General features: G+C 38.3%; 1 protein-coding gene across 2 annotated transcripts; it reads left to right on the top strand.

Annotated features, from left to right (window-relative positions):
* Nucleotides 1–11597: 11597 nt before the first annotated feature.
* On the top strand, nt 11598–16523 carry LOC103701923 (ARM repeat superfamily protein). 2 transcript variants are annotated; one of them, XM_088701801.1, is made up of 3 exons: nt 11632–12064; nt 15441–16076; nt 16154–16523. In XM_088701801.1, exons 1-3 carry the CDS (start codon nt 11784–11786, stop codon nt 16155–16157), a joined length of 921 nt encoding a protein of 306 aa, XP_088557927.1. In that variant the 5' UTR covers nt 11632–11783; the 3' UTR covers nt 16158–16523. The 2 variants fall into 2 exon arrangements, with proteins under 2 accessions (XP_008782362.2, XP_088557927.1); XM_008784140.5 differs by having other exon boundaries at nt 11598–12064; nt 15441–16523.
* The last annotated feature ends 445 nt before the right edge of the window (nt 16524–16968 follow it).

The raw sequence follows: 16968 nt of genomic DNA on the forward strand, positions 1-16968 counted from the left end.
GAGAGAAGAAGGAACAATAAAGAAGAAGAAGAAAAAAAGAAAGAAAGAAAGAAAAAAAAAAGGGCCCAAGAGATTTTGGGCTGGGCCTGGTCCGAGCCACGGACTCTTTTAAACCAAACTAAATTGGGCTCGGGCTGAATTTGGGCCTAGTCAAGGTTTTTCTAAAATTAACTAAAACTAATAAGGTCTAATTATAAATTAACTAATTAAGTTACTGGACCTGAATATAAATGGGCCAGTGACTGAATCAGGCTAAGGGCTTGTTCCAGAATTTTAATTAAGTTCTGGGCTTGAATGCAAATAGGCCCAATAATTAATATCAGGCCATGGGCCTGATCCAAAATTGAATAAACTTTGGGCCTGAATGTAAATGAGCCTAGAGCTAAACCAAAAAACTGACTAGACCTGAACTAGGAATTGATTAAACCTGAAGCAGAAATTTGACTAGATCTGAACCAGAAATTTGGGTTAGACCTAGACCAAAAAATTGGTTAGACCTGAATCAGAAATTTGATTAGACTTGAATCAGAAATTGAAATTGAACCAAGTTAGGAATCCAAAAATAAAATTGAGTCCTATAGATGGGCTGTAAATGGGTTAATTAAGAAAAGAGTATAAATGAATAGAAATTGAACATGCAAGTAGCATGTAATTTGATGATATTGCTAGGTATTGGAGAATTGCCATCTAAACCTAGAAATTGGTGAGCAAATTGAGGTAACCCTGGCACTGAGCTTAAAGCTTTCAAATTGATGTTTAATTATAATTATGAAAATGTATTTGTTATGATATATTTTCTCAAAATTTGGATCAAGTATATGATTGCATGTAATTCATGAATTTGGTTAAATAGCATCCTTTATGAATATTTGATGGTGTACGAATTATGAATTATGATTGTGATAGACTGCATGGAAAATGATATTTGAGACATGTTTATGCATTTAAATTATATGATGCCATTTATCATTTTTCAACCTATTTATGATGATTATGATTTACGAAATAAAAAGAATATGATTTTTGAACTTTCAAATAGCTATGCCCGCCTCTAGAAATAGAGGTGGTCGACACCTTGGAGCTAGTCTTCAAAGAATAGCAGGCCCTCTGCCAACGGATTAAAGTTGTTAATGAATAAAAGAATTAAGAAACTTGTTGACTACGAATAACAGACCCTATCATGGAATTGTAGTGACCATAGCAGCACATCCATCTAAGAACATGTTTTATAAAGTATGGATAGATAGCAACATTTTTATATGACTTGCATTATCGTGATTATGAACTTTCATGGATAGAACATGTATTGCTTTATGACCTGATTTGTGTATATCATCTATAAAATGCTTTATTTTGCACTAACTGCTAGCTTCTTAAATACCGCATTGGCATAATTATGCTTGATCCAATAAGATAGTATTTGGTTACTTATTGAGCTGTGTAGCTCATATCTTTTTATCTTTTTTTTTTCTACAGATGACTAAGACTACTAGGAACAGGGAGCTTGATGTTATTCAGGGTTGGAATAATTGAAAATGATATGTATTATTCAAATTTTAGAAGCTATGTACCGTTCCAATTTCATAAAAAATATTATGACATTTGTAAATAAAATTGTTTATTTTTGTTATGAAATTTTAAGTAGCTTCGGGTTATTGTGTGCATAAGATTGCAATAGCACGGCCGTCTCATGATCCGGATTCGGGGTATGACAAGAAATCACAGAAATCTTTTAAGACTCCTGCAATGCTTGTTTATCTATAGTGCAATGATCGATGCTATCTCCATCCATGTCCCCATGGAAATCTGGTGGATCTTGTCCAACTTTTTCTGAAGATCAAAAAATAAGAAATAAATGAAACCTATGATCCCCAGCAGTAAGAGGCATCTCACAGGTCCAATCTATACGTGCATGGTTCCAGGCCTTTTTGAGCCGTCTATACGTGCATGCCTATTCAACCCCACTAAATAACTTTTCCCTACCGCAAAAATGCATGCTACGGTGCTACCGTTAGAGTCTGACCACCTTAGAAGATGGAATATTAAGATGGAATATTGTTGAAACTCCCATCTACTACTCTAACCAATTCTTCCACAAGAAGACCGATCAAACTTCCATCATCCAGGCCTGCTCCTTTGCAATCCCATCATTTTCACCTCATCTTTCATGACCACATTGGTCATTGGGCATCCTTTTGTATCCCTCTGAAATTTCAGTGCTATTAGAAGTCAAAATGGAGCTGCATAATCTATCACCGATCATGGAAGTATAATTTATGCTGTTACGAGAACACCACAGATGTTGGGACTAAAGACACATTCAACACTAAATGACAACAAAACATTCCAGAAATAAGGTGAGGGTGGTGAAACAGTCCTTGAGCATATTTTGTTGGTGATTCTCCATTGTAACACATGAAATTGTAACATCAGCACCTGTGTTTCTGCAAGCTACCGCAAAGTGATTCATGGGTTACTTACAGATAGATAACATCTTACATAATTTTTTCCCTGATACGAGGTTCGACTTCTGGTCTGAATCTCAATATAAAGGATTGTCAAGGGTGCTGCAATGTCACCTCCCTCCTAAATTCAAGGCACCCAAGGTTTCCAACATCCTTCATGCCACCTGCTAACCTTGCTTCCTACCATGAGCCCCTCTGCATTTGCCTATCTTAGAGTCAGGGCCGGTACAATCCTTAGGCGATCTCACCGCAGGAAATGCCTCAAAGACAAAATAAAAAAGAAAAAGGCCTCCCTGTGAGTTCGCCTTAGGCCGGCCCACTGCAGGGAAGATTTCAAAGATAAAATGATCTTAGGCCTCCAAATACATTAGGCCGATCCTGCTTAGAGTAATGCCTCAATGAAGAAAAACCAATTACAGTCACAAGTCAAGTAACCTTGTACCATTCATCTTGAAAAAGGTAGCCTTATACCATAAAAAATGACTAGATAATCATGCATTCTTTAGGTTTAGTCACATTGCCATTATTGTTCACACCAAATGTCTGCTTTTATATGGTACCAATTCCCATGAATGGACCTTAAAGGATTCCAGGAAGCTCAGATGCACAGTTTAGATTAGACGCCCAAATCCGTGACAAATGCATATCTGAAGCCCTCCGTGTTCACCACCGCAGCTGTCATGATGCGGATAACATGTTAAGGCTCATATTTTGTTCCAAGACTGAGCCGCTTGAACCAGGGCAACCCAATCTGAAGGAAACTTGTTTTTAAGCCTTCAAAGAATGAAATAAATAAATTTAAAAGAATTGGAAACAAAATCAAAAGAATGTACTAAACTCTGCACAGAATGCCCTTGAACAAGTTGAAACATAGCTTTACAGACATTTATATTGCAATGCATCTCAGCCCTTGGATTAGTTTGGTGGTTTTCTTTAACATCCACATTATTTTAGCAGTTGGGCAGTCAGGTCTGCCTGCTTGACCTTTTGTCGCGTGGAATTGAATGAGAAGTATAGATCCAAGTGGTTGGCTGCGTATCGCTCTCTTGTAGAAGGGAAAAGGAATTTGACAAGTTATGACAATTAGAGTAGCACAATAAACTATATCTTGTGTATGGACTACGGGCCCATGAATTATCGCCCAGATCCCATGCACGGCAATTGATGAAATGGTACACAAATCGTGCTCTCAATGGAGAATGGAGTCGGCCTCGAAAGCAATACTTATTATATGGAGTTTATGCCACCTTTACGGGGTTTTTTTTTTTTTTTGGATGATTGAATTTAAAATTTTACAACCAACAAAAATATATGATTATAAGCTAGGCCAATACAACTAGCAAATTCTATAGAATATATGATCTTACTCAACTTGTAAGTCTATGATCTAACCTATGAATTCTATAGAATTTTGCTTTATAAAATTCGATCCGGCCAACCCTAGAATATTTATGAATATATGGTCTTATTCAATTTATAATTTTATGAAATAACCTACGAATTTTATAGAATTTTGAGCTCAATCATCCAAACAAACTTTTAGTATGAAATCTATGTATCTATCTTTCACAACCCAAAGCACTACCGGATAGATCATCTAGTTCAAGAGTAAGTGTTTGTTTTTGAATGTTTGTATACTGAAAGACTAAGGAAATAAAAATTTAGACCCTTGGTGCCAACAGAGGTGGTGTAATATTTACAATGATGTACTGGAAGTTGCGAGAGAAATTTCTTGTCTTGGTTGGGTGTTCTCTATCCAATCTGTCCTTTGTCAAGATTTTTGCTTTATTTTATTCAGCTAACCGATGTCTTCCTCGGGAGCCATTGGAAAGTCTAGATGCCACGTGAAGAACGCGACTCCCCACAGTACTTTTGTCTGCTCCTCCCAGATATTTAGGCGAGACTCGCATGGTAAGCTGTGCCTCTCGTGGCATGTGGATACCTACATCAGCATGCAGGTTTAACATGCCTTTCTCGTTGTTTCCCAATTAATTATTTGATTGCAGGTTAGTTGTATGTCAATTGATCACATCAATGTAAACTCTCCAACTCTGATATCACTCCAATTTTGGCTCTATTTTTTATATTTTTTCAGATGCCCATGCCACACTGTTATAACTTAACATTCTTTAGACTTTTTAAGTGTCATCTCGAGGATCATATTTGACCTTACCATGTACTTTAATATTATTTTCTTTAATGAAGATCAAAGTTTTTTTATTTTAAGAACTAGGAGGGCAAAGTTCAGCCAAAAATCAGGTGAAAGCAGGATTTAGATCGAAGTTATTGGTGCAACGTCTTTCTAGTGCAGATTAAAGTTATCTTAAAAATATAGTCAAAAAAATTAAAAAACAATAATTCAAAAGTAAACTAAGGTTACTAAATGAGATCTCCACCGTGGCGAGTAGGTATTTTTTTTTTCCATCGCTTATTTAGTCTTGATTGATGATAGAGTCTGTAAGGAATGCTTGTAATATCGATGCTGGTGTACTGTAAAAATGATTGATATCCAATAGTATACATATGCATAATATACGTGCTTCTCATGACAGAATTTTTAGCATCCAATTTTCAAGTTTCAGAATTCTGCCCAACTTTATTTGGCATCATTATTCCCTTTCAAGGGACGCTGTGTTAATGTCATAATTCATTAATAAAAAAACACATCTATGTTATTATCAAATCTTTTTTGTAGTACGCCTCATATAAGAAATGATGAAACTCATCTGCTATTGCCTAAAAACAATAAGATGACGACAAAGATCATATTCTCATCTGCTATTGCCTAATGTCAAACTATAGTACGATTGGAAAAAAAAAATGCAGGCCATCTTTTGAGAAGTATAGTAGGAACGCCACCTTGGGTTTCACAAAGCGAACCCAAGTTCCTCGGCATGTATCCATGCTACTGAAAAAAACCTTCAAATTTAACAACCAATTTCCTAGAGCAAACAAAATAATTAACAAAGAATATTAATAAATATGCAAGTAATAAAGAATTTATATATATATATATATATATGATAGCCTATCATTCTTTTATTATTTGAGAAATACGGTGCTATCTTTTTCTCTCTCTTTTTGATAAAGAAATACAGCACTGTCTTTATGGTAAAAATTTGGAACTTCTCTCAGCAATGGACCTATCCTAATGTCCAAACCCATCATACTGTAAGATGGAAAATTTAGTTGTCTTAGGCAATACACCAGCTCCATTGAGGCATTGAGTGATATCCACTTCTCTGTGGACCCTCTATTACGCGTGCTTGTGCTTGCCAATATATCATTCTTCATGCCTAAATGGAAAGGTGACAAAATAAAAGCACAAACGGGGGTTGGATGCTGTCATATGTCACACGATTGCATTTATAATTTATGGTCCGAGATAGCCAATTTGTCGGTTGATCATTTCCTGCGTTCGGCAATCATACCGCATGATAAATATGTAATCAAAGTAGAAGTAAAAATAAGGTGTAGTTGAAACTCGCCGCAACCCAACATCAAAGATGTAGGATTTTGGTTTGGGGCATCCATCAATGGAAGGTAAGCTGCTGCAAAATTTATTAGTTAACCTTTGTGACTACACCATAAAGTACTGTACATTCCTAAATGACTGCCATCAGAAAATAGGCATTCATCAAACAAAGCTGTCCGGTCTTCTGATGGCAGCCATCCAAAGATGCATAGCACTCTACGACGCGTCCCGTGCCCTATCATTTCAATTTCCTTCAATCTTAATAAAGCTAATTGGTCTAGTTATGGTAATGAACAGAGTTAGAAACATACCGTGATACTAGTGTTAGGTCTTATCATCTATCATTCATCGTCGACTAATAGGGATCACCTATATGGACAGTACAATTATTCCGACGACGGAAAAATGAGCTAACACTAAGCTTGATTTGTTTCCTTTTAACAGGTTTACTTGTCAAGGGACTGACTAACGATTAACTTGTCTGCATGAGCCTCTACGACGAGGAACACAGGCACCTGTCAAACTTTTAGGTATTGGTTAGAAGGCAACTGATGATCTCTTCATCTTCGTAGGGGCGTTTGTTGGGTACTTATAAGGTTAATGAAAGGTCATGCCACCAAATGTTTCCTGTCAGTATTTTAATTTGGACCCAAAATGATCACTTTCCAATGAGCACACTTGAGAGGCAAACATAAGAAGCCATGATTTACACAAATACATTATATAGCTTTACATCCTCTCGCATTATATCGAGATCAAAGTCCATTAAAGAAATTAAGATTGAGAAGGTACATGAAAATTAACAAAGCTTGGAACCAAAATGATGCTTCCCAATAAATGAGCACATGTTGGCTAAGATTTAGGAAGCATTAATCTTGGAGAAAAGCATGATCTTGCCATTGGAACTCTTTTTTTTCAGCTTATATTTTCTCACTGAATTCTCTCTTCCAAGTTTAAGTTGGTCCGTTCGTTGTATTCACCTTTGATGAATGGAAACAAAGTGACACATCATCTTTTATTCAAAAAAGAAAAGGGGAAATAAAAACTCTCAAAATTAATTGGGAACAAACTGCCTGATAGTGCTAGCTTGTTCAAAATCTATTTAAGATTGGTTTTCGATCAACTAAAATGAAAGTAAAAAAGAAAAAAAAGATCTCAAAAGAAGAAAGAGAAGTGGAGGAAAGAATGAAAAAACTCGGACATTCTTCGGTCTTCATGAATATTGATTGGGACTGATACATGAAAGTAAGTATAGGTGATCTGCTATCAAAAAAAAAGAGAGCAATACATAATTGGAACTTTGAGCTAGTGTGATTGAATAACTAGGTGATAATTAACCCTATATGAGCATAAAAAGATAGATGCGTGGTTGGTAGGATAAAATTTGTACGCAATACAAATTTGTCCAATAATATTGGGATATATAGTTTAATAAAAACTATTTTATCATAAAATTTAAGAATATATCATTATCATCATTCTAGACACTCAATTAATTAAGAAAGCAACTGTCTTAACTCAATGCCTATAATAGATTCGTCTTTGAAAGCAAAAGCATTAAAGCTTCAATTGATCAAATATTGTGAGATCTCTAAATCATGTTGGTTGAGATCAATATTTGCAACTTTTAACTCGCTCGTGTACATAAGATAACCTACCACTCTCGCGGGCCAATTCTTGCCTACTATTATCTTATGATTTTGAACTCTATCCAAGCTGATGGTTGCCCATTGGTACCATAGGTCCTAATTTATGACTCAGGGATGGAATGACTTTAATCAGGTTTTGGCTTCAGATTTATGGTATAGCAATATTGCAATAACGAGCACCTAACTATAAGTGATTGCTCGTGCTAAGTTAATAATTGATCATTGGAAATATGTCAAAATATACATCAAATATAAAATCAATTTTCAGAAATATTATCAAGAGATGTCTACCCAAAGAAATATATTTTTACTAAATCTCTTACCATAGCATGTAAATAAAAATACAATGTTTGATGATTTTGGTTGTCATCATATAGTAGATTCCATGACAACCACCTCCTAACTTAAAGCCTACTTATTTATCCCATTGGCAAGGCAAACTCGGCCCACCATGGTTCGGTTACAACTTCCAAAACGGGAAAGGGGTGGAGTCTAAACTAAGGCCATCGTATGGCATCCTTCCGGTGGCCCCCATCCTTGGCGGGGGCGGGGGCCATGTGTTTCCCATCACTCATTACTGTCGCATCATCAAATTTAGTCGGTCCGACGTGTGGATATACAAACAAATCCTGCCGACCACGTGTACGCCGACGTGGGGGAGATCCAGGTTTCACGTAAGCAGGAGCATTGCATGATAATTACGGCCTCCGGACGTAACGCCTTCAGCTACCTTTTAATTTTTTTACATTTTTTTAAAAAAATTTATGTTATTTTATGTCGCACGGGTATTGGCATGTGATGGGATAACTGCGAAGAGAAGGAAAAGGATCGGTTGCTTTTTAACGTCCGTTTCCTTAACGACCAAGCGAGCCCCTCATCTCCACCTTGTACCATCCCATGGCTGGAGCCCTTGGCTTCATTGGCTTCCGTTAAGCTGCCGTCATCAAGGTGCACAAAATTATTGGGAGGTTTTGCAGATAGATCCTTGACATCAATTGTATTTGCATGCAAGCTCTTTACGTTTGTATGCCTGCTTTTCTCCCGGGCAACTAACTGTGTAACGGTCTCCTGTCCTGTAATGGCTTTCTAGGTGCCTCCACCTCCGGAAAGATGAGTTTTGATAACAGTGTAGCCGATATCGGAAGATATGGAGGTATAGGCTTCGTCATCAGAGATCATGATTTCAGACTAGTAGCGGCAGGAGATTTTCGATTTTCTTAGTGGTGTGTGCTGAGCTCAGAGCCTCTTAAAAAGGCATCTCCCTTGCCCAACGAACACTCGGTGCAGAACGGCTCATTCTCGATGGCAACTTGGTCATAGTGATTGACTGGATCCGGGGTCGGAGGCATGCAGACGAGAGTAGACCACTGCTCTTCGATAATCGCAGACTATTGCAGGAGTGTGGCACCCATCAGGCCACATACGTCTACAAGGAAGCAAATGGTGCAGCTGATTGGATGCCTCCTATGCGGCTCACCATTTTGGAAGCTTTATTTGGATGGAGCGTGACATAGTGTCAGGCTCTTTATCTGCTCTGTTTAACAAGCACTTAATTTTGTTTTCTTGATAGGAAGGATCATGGTGCTTAAGAAACAAAATCTTACAGATAGGTCCTTAATATCCATTGTATTTGCAGGGAAGCTCTTTATTTTTGTGCATTTGCATTTGATGCTAGCAAATATTTGAAGGGTTGAATATCTGCCACCAAATTAGTAACCTAGTGGTAAGGAGGGCGATAATTCCGCCCGAATTCGAAATGCGCGGGCGTCGATTAAATTAGGGGACCGGATGCCCCACGCTCAGTTGGCTCGTTGGCGGTTATGCTTTCCTTCCACTTGTACCAAGATGGCGCTGGGGTGACGTACCCACACTTAAAGGCAATGAGCCGAGTGGAGTGAGCCCACGAGTCGCAAAAGGCACGCGAAACCTGCGACCTGTATCGAACATTCTCTGGTGGAAGGAGGGCCCAGTGGAGACTGCTACGCGGTGGGCTGGTCCCACCCCCTCCCTTCCTATCATTTACCAAAAAAAAAAAGAGTTGAATATCTGCCCTTTTAAATTATACTGCCTTGGTTCAAATTATTGCAAGTTGTCAGATTATTTATAGTTATTAAGAAACAGAACTTGCAGTTTTGGTTACAGAATATTAAAGGGTTCTTATTTGCCAAATAAATATGGTATCAATGTCATGCGATTATAATTGTTCAATATTATTTGCTGATGCATCTTGGAGGAATGTTGACTCTTTGGAAATTGGATGAGAATCATGGATAACTAATGAATCTTTCTTTCTGATACAACTGCGAATTATCCACTTAATACTGTTAGGTCTTTGGAATCAAAAGCTCTTGAATTTATACATATCTATTATATATTTCAATATACATATTTGTTATATATTTTAAGGAGGAGTTATATAAATGATTCATCTCCTGGCAAGTTTAAAGTTTTGAGACATCCTATTCTTATCTTGCGGAAAATATTATTTTGACTAGATTGAAAGCTATTTGCTAAGCGCGCTATGCTTATAATCAAGAGAACTGAGAAAACTGGATTGTTCTGACTTGATGGGGCATGTTTATCCGGGGCCTATGTAATTTGCATCGCTCACCCCCTTCCTCAGAAAACAAACAACAACAACAAAACAAAAAAAATTATGCAGGTAAGTAACTACATAGATAATTATACTTTCAATCAAGATTCATCGTGCCGGTACCGGAGCCCATGCCAGTTGGCTGGTAGCACGGTTAAGTACATCCCTATGCTGTTCTGTGTCCGGCCTGTATCGACACAACAAAGAGGATAAAGGAGAGAAAAAATAGGAGAGAGAAAAAAGAGAGGGGAAGAGAGAAGAGTTCGCCTTTCGAACTCCTATTTTTTTATTTTGAAAATTCTAAATGAAGTCGGCAAGGGCTGGGTTTGCCCAAATTTTATGTGAAGTCGGCCAAAATTTTCAAAATTAAAAAATAAGTCCAAATTTTTAGTGAAATCGGCAAATTTCTTACCAACTTTATTTTCAATTTTTAAAATAAAAAAAAGCTTGACGGACCTTTGTTTCGTTAGAAATAGAAGTCCAGAGGGCCGAACTCTTGCTCTGGCCCCAGATATCTCTGGCAATCCTTCCTCCCTCTCCCTCTCTCCTTCCTTCCTTCTTTTTTATCTTTTTTCTCTCTTTTCTTCTTTCTCTCTCTCCAGTTTTCTATTTTGAATGCTAGACTCATCCTGTTCCATCGCTAGCACGGCTTGGTATGCTCCGAATCGAAACGGACAATGGGAAGAAAATGGAGTACTTTAAATCAATTGTTCAAGTTAAAAAAAATAGCAAAGTTGCCGATTGATAAACTTCTTTAGTCATCAATCAATATACTATTATTGTACTCTGATAAAAAATTTCTTAAGATGCTTTCGCCAAACTTTTTCACGAAGATAATATCCGTAAAATAAGTTTAAAAAAGGTGAATGAAATCACTTGCAAGCTTAATTTTTAACTCTAGCTCTCTTTTGGAAGGAGAGAACCGGTACATGATACATGTGTTATATGTCAGCTGAATGTACATGTAGTTGCAGTCTTTTAAATATTTAAACTTTTCCCACGGCGGCGAAGTTACCTCGAGGCTCCTTAAAATTCGTGTTTATCCATATCATCTCTCTCTTCCTTGATTCCACCCAAAAGTATAAATCAAGAATCCACAGTCGTCCGATCCTGATCAAGATGTCGAACCAAAAGAGTTGCCGTTCGCCTCCTTGGACCACACTCAGGTAACCCTGATGACGCGTCGGCCGTCGAGGTCCACATCATGGCGATCAGCTCAATGGACGGCCCATAGGAATCCACGTCACATTTTTCGACGGCCCATAGGATTAAATGGGGCACATTTAATCCTATTGATGGAACTCCGGGGACCACCGTCCTTCAGTAAATCCCAGCCGTCTGATGCTCACATCCCAGAACTCCAGAGCAAAGACAAATAGTAGAATTTCGATCAAGCTAGCCGAGACGAGCCGTCGGCTACGCGAGAGGGGACGAGCTCCGTCCCGATAACTAACGGAGCGCTAACGAATCGTCGGCGCTGCTATCTCCGACCGCTGTCCTGCATAAATGCCCTTCCGAGGTCCCCTCTTCCCTCTCATGGTTCCGCTCACGGCTCCAGGGGCAGAGAGAGAGAGAGAGAGAGGACGAATCCGGGGAGTGGAATGGCGTCGTCGGAGGCCCGGGTCTCCGGCGAGGATGGCAGCGGGCGGGGGGAAGAGGAGGCGGCGGCGAAGGGGATTATGGAGCGGATCCGATCGGAGGATGTGGAGTGCCGGATCCAGGCGGCAAGAGTGATCCGGCGGCTGACAAAGACTTCATCGAAGCATCGGCGGCAGCTCTCCGGTGCCGTCGATCCCCTCGTGGTGATGCTTCGTTCGGGCGAACCGCAGTCCGGCGAGGCCGCCATACTTGCTCTTCTGAATCTCGCCGTCAAGGACGAAAGGTTCGAGCTTTAGTGTTTTCCATGGCAAAAATTGCTCTTTTTTATTTTTCTGGTTTGTGATCACTTATATTCGAACCGTAACTTATTTTATTGTGTTTGTTTTAGTCGAAGCTTTGCTTAGTTCTTCTGTCGCTCTGTTAATTCTCTTTCTCCTTCGGTACTTGTCTTCGGTTTTGTGGGTAGTCGGCATAAATTAATCTCTTTTTTCTTTTCAAAGTGAGATAAATTGAAGGTTTCAAATTTTCTATGGTTACTTTTGTAGTCCGATTTGTCAAAGCAATGGAGAAATTTTGGAGTTCATTACTTTGGCTAACAGTTAAGTTTATGGAAGGATATCTGCAAGCAACATAAGCAATTGTTTCCCATAATACTTTTTGCATACTGGGATGGGAGGGAACCTGCTTTTTTTTCTTCCATACTTAAGACTGGAGGAAACCCGAGAGTGGGATGAACCCAGGTCCCTGGTATCCAACACCCCGTTCCTTTACCAACTCAACCAGTTGGCACCCTCATTTTCATTCTTATTGTTCATTATTATTATATTGTATTGGAGTAATTGAGGAATATTTGGTGCATATCTAATGAGCCACCATTATTCCTTGCACAACGTGAAGGATCTGATCAGTTTTTGTATATCCCATAAAATTTTGTGGGAGCTAACATTTCTCATGTAAGTTATTTGTCATCATGACGCCTTAATTTTTCTATATAATTTAGATGATGTCTTTTTTATGTTGAGAAACCCAGAGTATTGTTGTTGATGCATCTTCTTTTGAACAATGATAATTTGTTATGAGCTTCTATTAAGTAATTAGGCATGGCCTTGATTATTTTTTGCAACTGATATGAAATGAATCTATGGTAGAGATTCTGAAAAGATTCATCTATTATGTCGAAGTGACATGCTTAGGCAAAGTGATCTTGCTTGAAATGCACTTCTATTCGGTCATTTGCTCTATTTGTTGAAAAACAAATAGATTCTTTTTCCCCTTCATCAAGTTGTCTTTCAAATCCTTTTTTTTTAAAATAGTATTCATTTTTTTGATTAATTACATATATGGTATTGAGTTTTAGTTCTGCTCATGGCTTATAGTTTATGTCTTACATATACTTCCACTTCTTCTAGTTTTAGACTCCTTCTAAGCCTCTGGAGAGGGTTGTCTCCTTTAGTGCTATCAGAAAACAGGTGTGATGATGTTCCAAAATGGCAAATCATTCCTGGGTGTTCAAGTGTAGAGTGATTAAAACTCGTATCTTTGTGTGTGTGTGTGTGTATGTGTGTAAACATGTGTATAGCATTGAAAAAGACTAGGAAAGGAAAGAGGATAAAACAAGATGCTGATGATTTCGGGAGGAAGAAAAGTCTGTCATTCTTCGGTATTATTACAATATGAAAGCAATGTGGTTGTGCAGAATAACAGAAAGGGGACAAAGAGGACAAAAATAGAGTCAACTTTCTTGCTGTTTAAACACTTTGTTTTTCCATTTAAATATCTATAAAAATCATGCATATGTGGCTGTATAACAACCTTAACAATCTTCGTCCTTAATTTTAAGAGGTTATACCATGTAACTAATTTGGCTGGTTTCTTTTTCACCAACCTTCTAGATTTTATGGGAGAACCTCTTCCCAAGACATCAGGCTGAAACCACAAATCTTGTAGGCATACATGTCATTCCAATATGACATGTTTATTTCATATGCCCTGTTACATGCATTTGATATGTCAACCCCCCCCCCCCACCCCCCAACCACCAATTTTTTTCATCATAATGAGTCAGGGATCGTTATGTGTCCTGATTTTATAATTTGAAAGAGATGGTCCTGTACATCATCATGCTTCATTAATCTAGAAAAAAAGTATTCTTTTGTTCCTCTAACAATATTCTAGTTATATGCATGTATGCACAGATCTGTATGTTTGTGTATAGTTGATGAAGTTATTAGCATCCATTTGAATTGTGAGATAGAAAGAGTTGTTTAATTCATGGGGCAGTTTGTACTTTAAAGAAGCTCAGAGTTATGAATCAATGTCAATTGTGTTCCAATCTTCAATTATGTTATTTGGCCTATAGTCTATACTTTATCAAGGATTGCCTTTTCACCTCTTTGTCTGGAAATCACTTCTATGCTTATAGGAACATTAAAGTTTTTCTACCATGATGTATGCATGGAAGTTGTACAACTAAGGTAGATCTTTGTACTGGCTGGCTGGCCTTAAAACTTTTTTACTACAGGTCCTTGTCTTTGCATAACTCCCTTCACTTGGATTTCAACACCTATTCATATAAGATATCAAAGCAAGCTTTCTTGGATCAGACATCAGTTCATTTAGCCGATATGGCTTTGATGCGGCATATTCTTGGTGGTGAAGCAAAAGGAACTCATTGGAAGATCATGTCATCTGTGTGGGTGGGGTGGGGAGGGGGGTGATTTCTTTACTATACTATCAATGGTTATCAGTCCTATATTCATTGTTATTAACTCATATTGTGCTGACTCATTGGCCTATGCAGTCATAGCTGATTAGTGCCAGGCATGCAAAACCAGAATGTGTCAATGTAAACTTTCTTTACTCAAAAGATGGTTTCTTTTGACAAGCTTTGGTAGCATTATGGATAATTATTATGTAACAACTCAGGATTTCACCTAAAAAAGCTAGTCAGAAGGTGTTATTTGAGTTTCTTGGCCTTGTATAAGTACCTAAGATCTACCAAGTGCATAACTAATGTGGGCACATGTCCTCATATACTCCCCCCATTTAAGCTATAATATCTTCGCTAGGCTAAAAATTCAAATACATTCAAATTCAATCACAAACACCACGATCAGCTCATGGTCAATTCAAATAGACTCGTGCTGCAATGTCTCCTAGTACATATGGGTCATGAGCTAGGTCCGCTCTGATACTATTTGCAATAATCCAATACCTCATCCAAAAAAGCTAGCCAGAAGGTATTATTTGGGGCTCCTTGGCCCTGTATAGGTATTCAAGATTTACCCAGTATATAACCGATATGGAACTAAACATATGCCAACGTGAGTCCTAATATATTATGTGCAATTGAAAGAGCACAATGGCTAAAGGTGCTATAATTGTTGGTGATGTAGCATTGACTTTCTTAACCTTTTCTCAGTAGGAGAAAGAAGAAGGCTTAATTTGTACATTCCAAAAATTATTGTCTCACACTTCTCTGTACTCACATACTCTCTATGGTCTGCATTCGTGCATGTTGGTGAACTGCAACACTTAGAAGCTACTACGATAATTATGCTAGGTTCAGTCATACAACTAGAGTAATCTGATATGTAATGTAATGCTGCTCAAATTTGTATAAAATGTTTACTGAATTCAATGTGAACTTTCATTTACAGGAACAAGATAAGGATAGTGGATGCTGGTGCACTTGAGCCACTCATTGGATTCTTGCAATCAACAAATCTGTGCTTACAGGAGTATGCTACTGCTGCTATCCTTACCCTCTCTGCCTCATCCATCAATAAGCCCACCATCAGTGCGGCTGGTGCCATCCCCCTCCTTGTCAAAATCGTTAGAGATGGAAACTCACAAGCCAAGGTTGATGCTGCTATGGCTCTCTACAATCTCTCCACAATTCCAGATAATATCAGCACCATCCTCTCACTGCGACCTATTGCCCCTTTGATCAACTTACTGAAGAGCTGGAAGAAATCCTCCAAAATAGTTGAAAAGTGCAGTGCCCTTTTGGAGTCATTGGTGGCCTTTGACGAGGGGAGAACTGCTTTGACAGCTGAAGAAGGTGGTGTTCTCACAGTAGTCGAAGTTCTCGAGGAAGGCTCTCCCCAAAGTAGGGAGCATGCGGTAGGAGCCCTTCTGACAATGTGTGAAAGTGATCGCTGTAGATACAGAGAAGTAATTCTTGGAGAAGGTGTAATTCCTGGTCTTCTTGAGCTCACTGTTCAGGGGACACCCAAGTCTCAATCAAAAGCTCGCACCCTTCTACACTTACTGAGGAACTCGCCATATTCAAGGTCAGAGTTGCAGGCAGACACTCTCGAGAACATAGTGAGTAATATTGTGTCTCATATAGATGGTGAGGATCGTGCAGGTAAGGCGAAGAAGATGCTGGCTGAGATGGTGCAGGTCAGTATGGAGCAGAGCTGGAGGCATTTGCAGCAAAGGGCCTTTGTCTGCACTCCAACCGAGCTGTCTCTTGGCAACTGCCCTTCGGAAGTGCCTTCAAAATGACAGATCACTTTGTTTTGGTTTTACTGTCTGTTGTCTTTTTATAAGAAAATAAGATAGCAGGGTGATGCCAGTCCAGGCCACGATGGTATCAGGTGACTGGTGAAATTGTTGATATTTAGTAGGTCATATGTTGTTGTCCTTTACTTTTGTGTGGTGTCTTTGTTGAAGTGTTGATAGAATAATAAACACTCAGCTTCTTCGTGCAATAGAATTTCATTTTTCCTTCATAACAGGTTGTTTCTTTTGTCCTGAACATTGTGATGCCACAAATTCATTTCAAACGTTTGTGAAAGTAGTTGAAGTAAACTTTTCTTCTTACTTCAGTTATGCTGGAAATTAAGCACCTTATACTTTTATTGGCACCGAAGATGAAATGTCAGAGCTGTAGCATTATCTTGCTTTGAAAATAATGCGTATAAATGGTTGCATGGAACATTTTGTCACTAAAATGCTTTTTAACGACAATGCTAGATGTTTATATACAGTTTGGCATCATTTTTATTTTCTCTATTTTCATAATAGAGAGGTAAAAATTTTATTCTTTTAATTTTTAAAATATAAATATGTTTGGTACCATCAATTATCTTTTAAAACATGATGATAGTGCTAGATATGATGGTAGTAATAATGGAGACAGGAGAAATACTGGCGGCGGCAGCGGTGGCAAGGTGGTAA

This window comes from Phoenix dactylifera, chromosome 7 (assembly GCF_051530095.1).
Source record: "Phoenix dactylifera cultivar Ajwa chromosome 7, Ajwa_hap1_PhDact_Kaust_v1.1, whole genome shotgun sequence".
Classification (NCBI taxonomy): Eukaryota; Viridiplantae; Streptophyta; class Magnoliopsida; order Arecales; family Arecaceae; genus Phoenix; species Phoenix dactylifera.

Bases quoted from the DNA above. Each gene is read 5' to 3' on its own strand.
- LOC103701923 (XM_008784140.5), top strand. From the start codon at position 11,784: ATGGCGTCGTCGGAGGCCCGGGTCTCCGGCGAGGATGGCAGCGGGCGG. The intron at 12,065-15,440 runs GTTCGAGCTTTA...TTTCATTTACAG, and splicing joins CTCGCCGTCAAGGACGAAAG to GAACAAGATAAGGATAGTGG.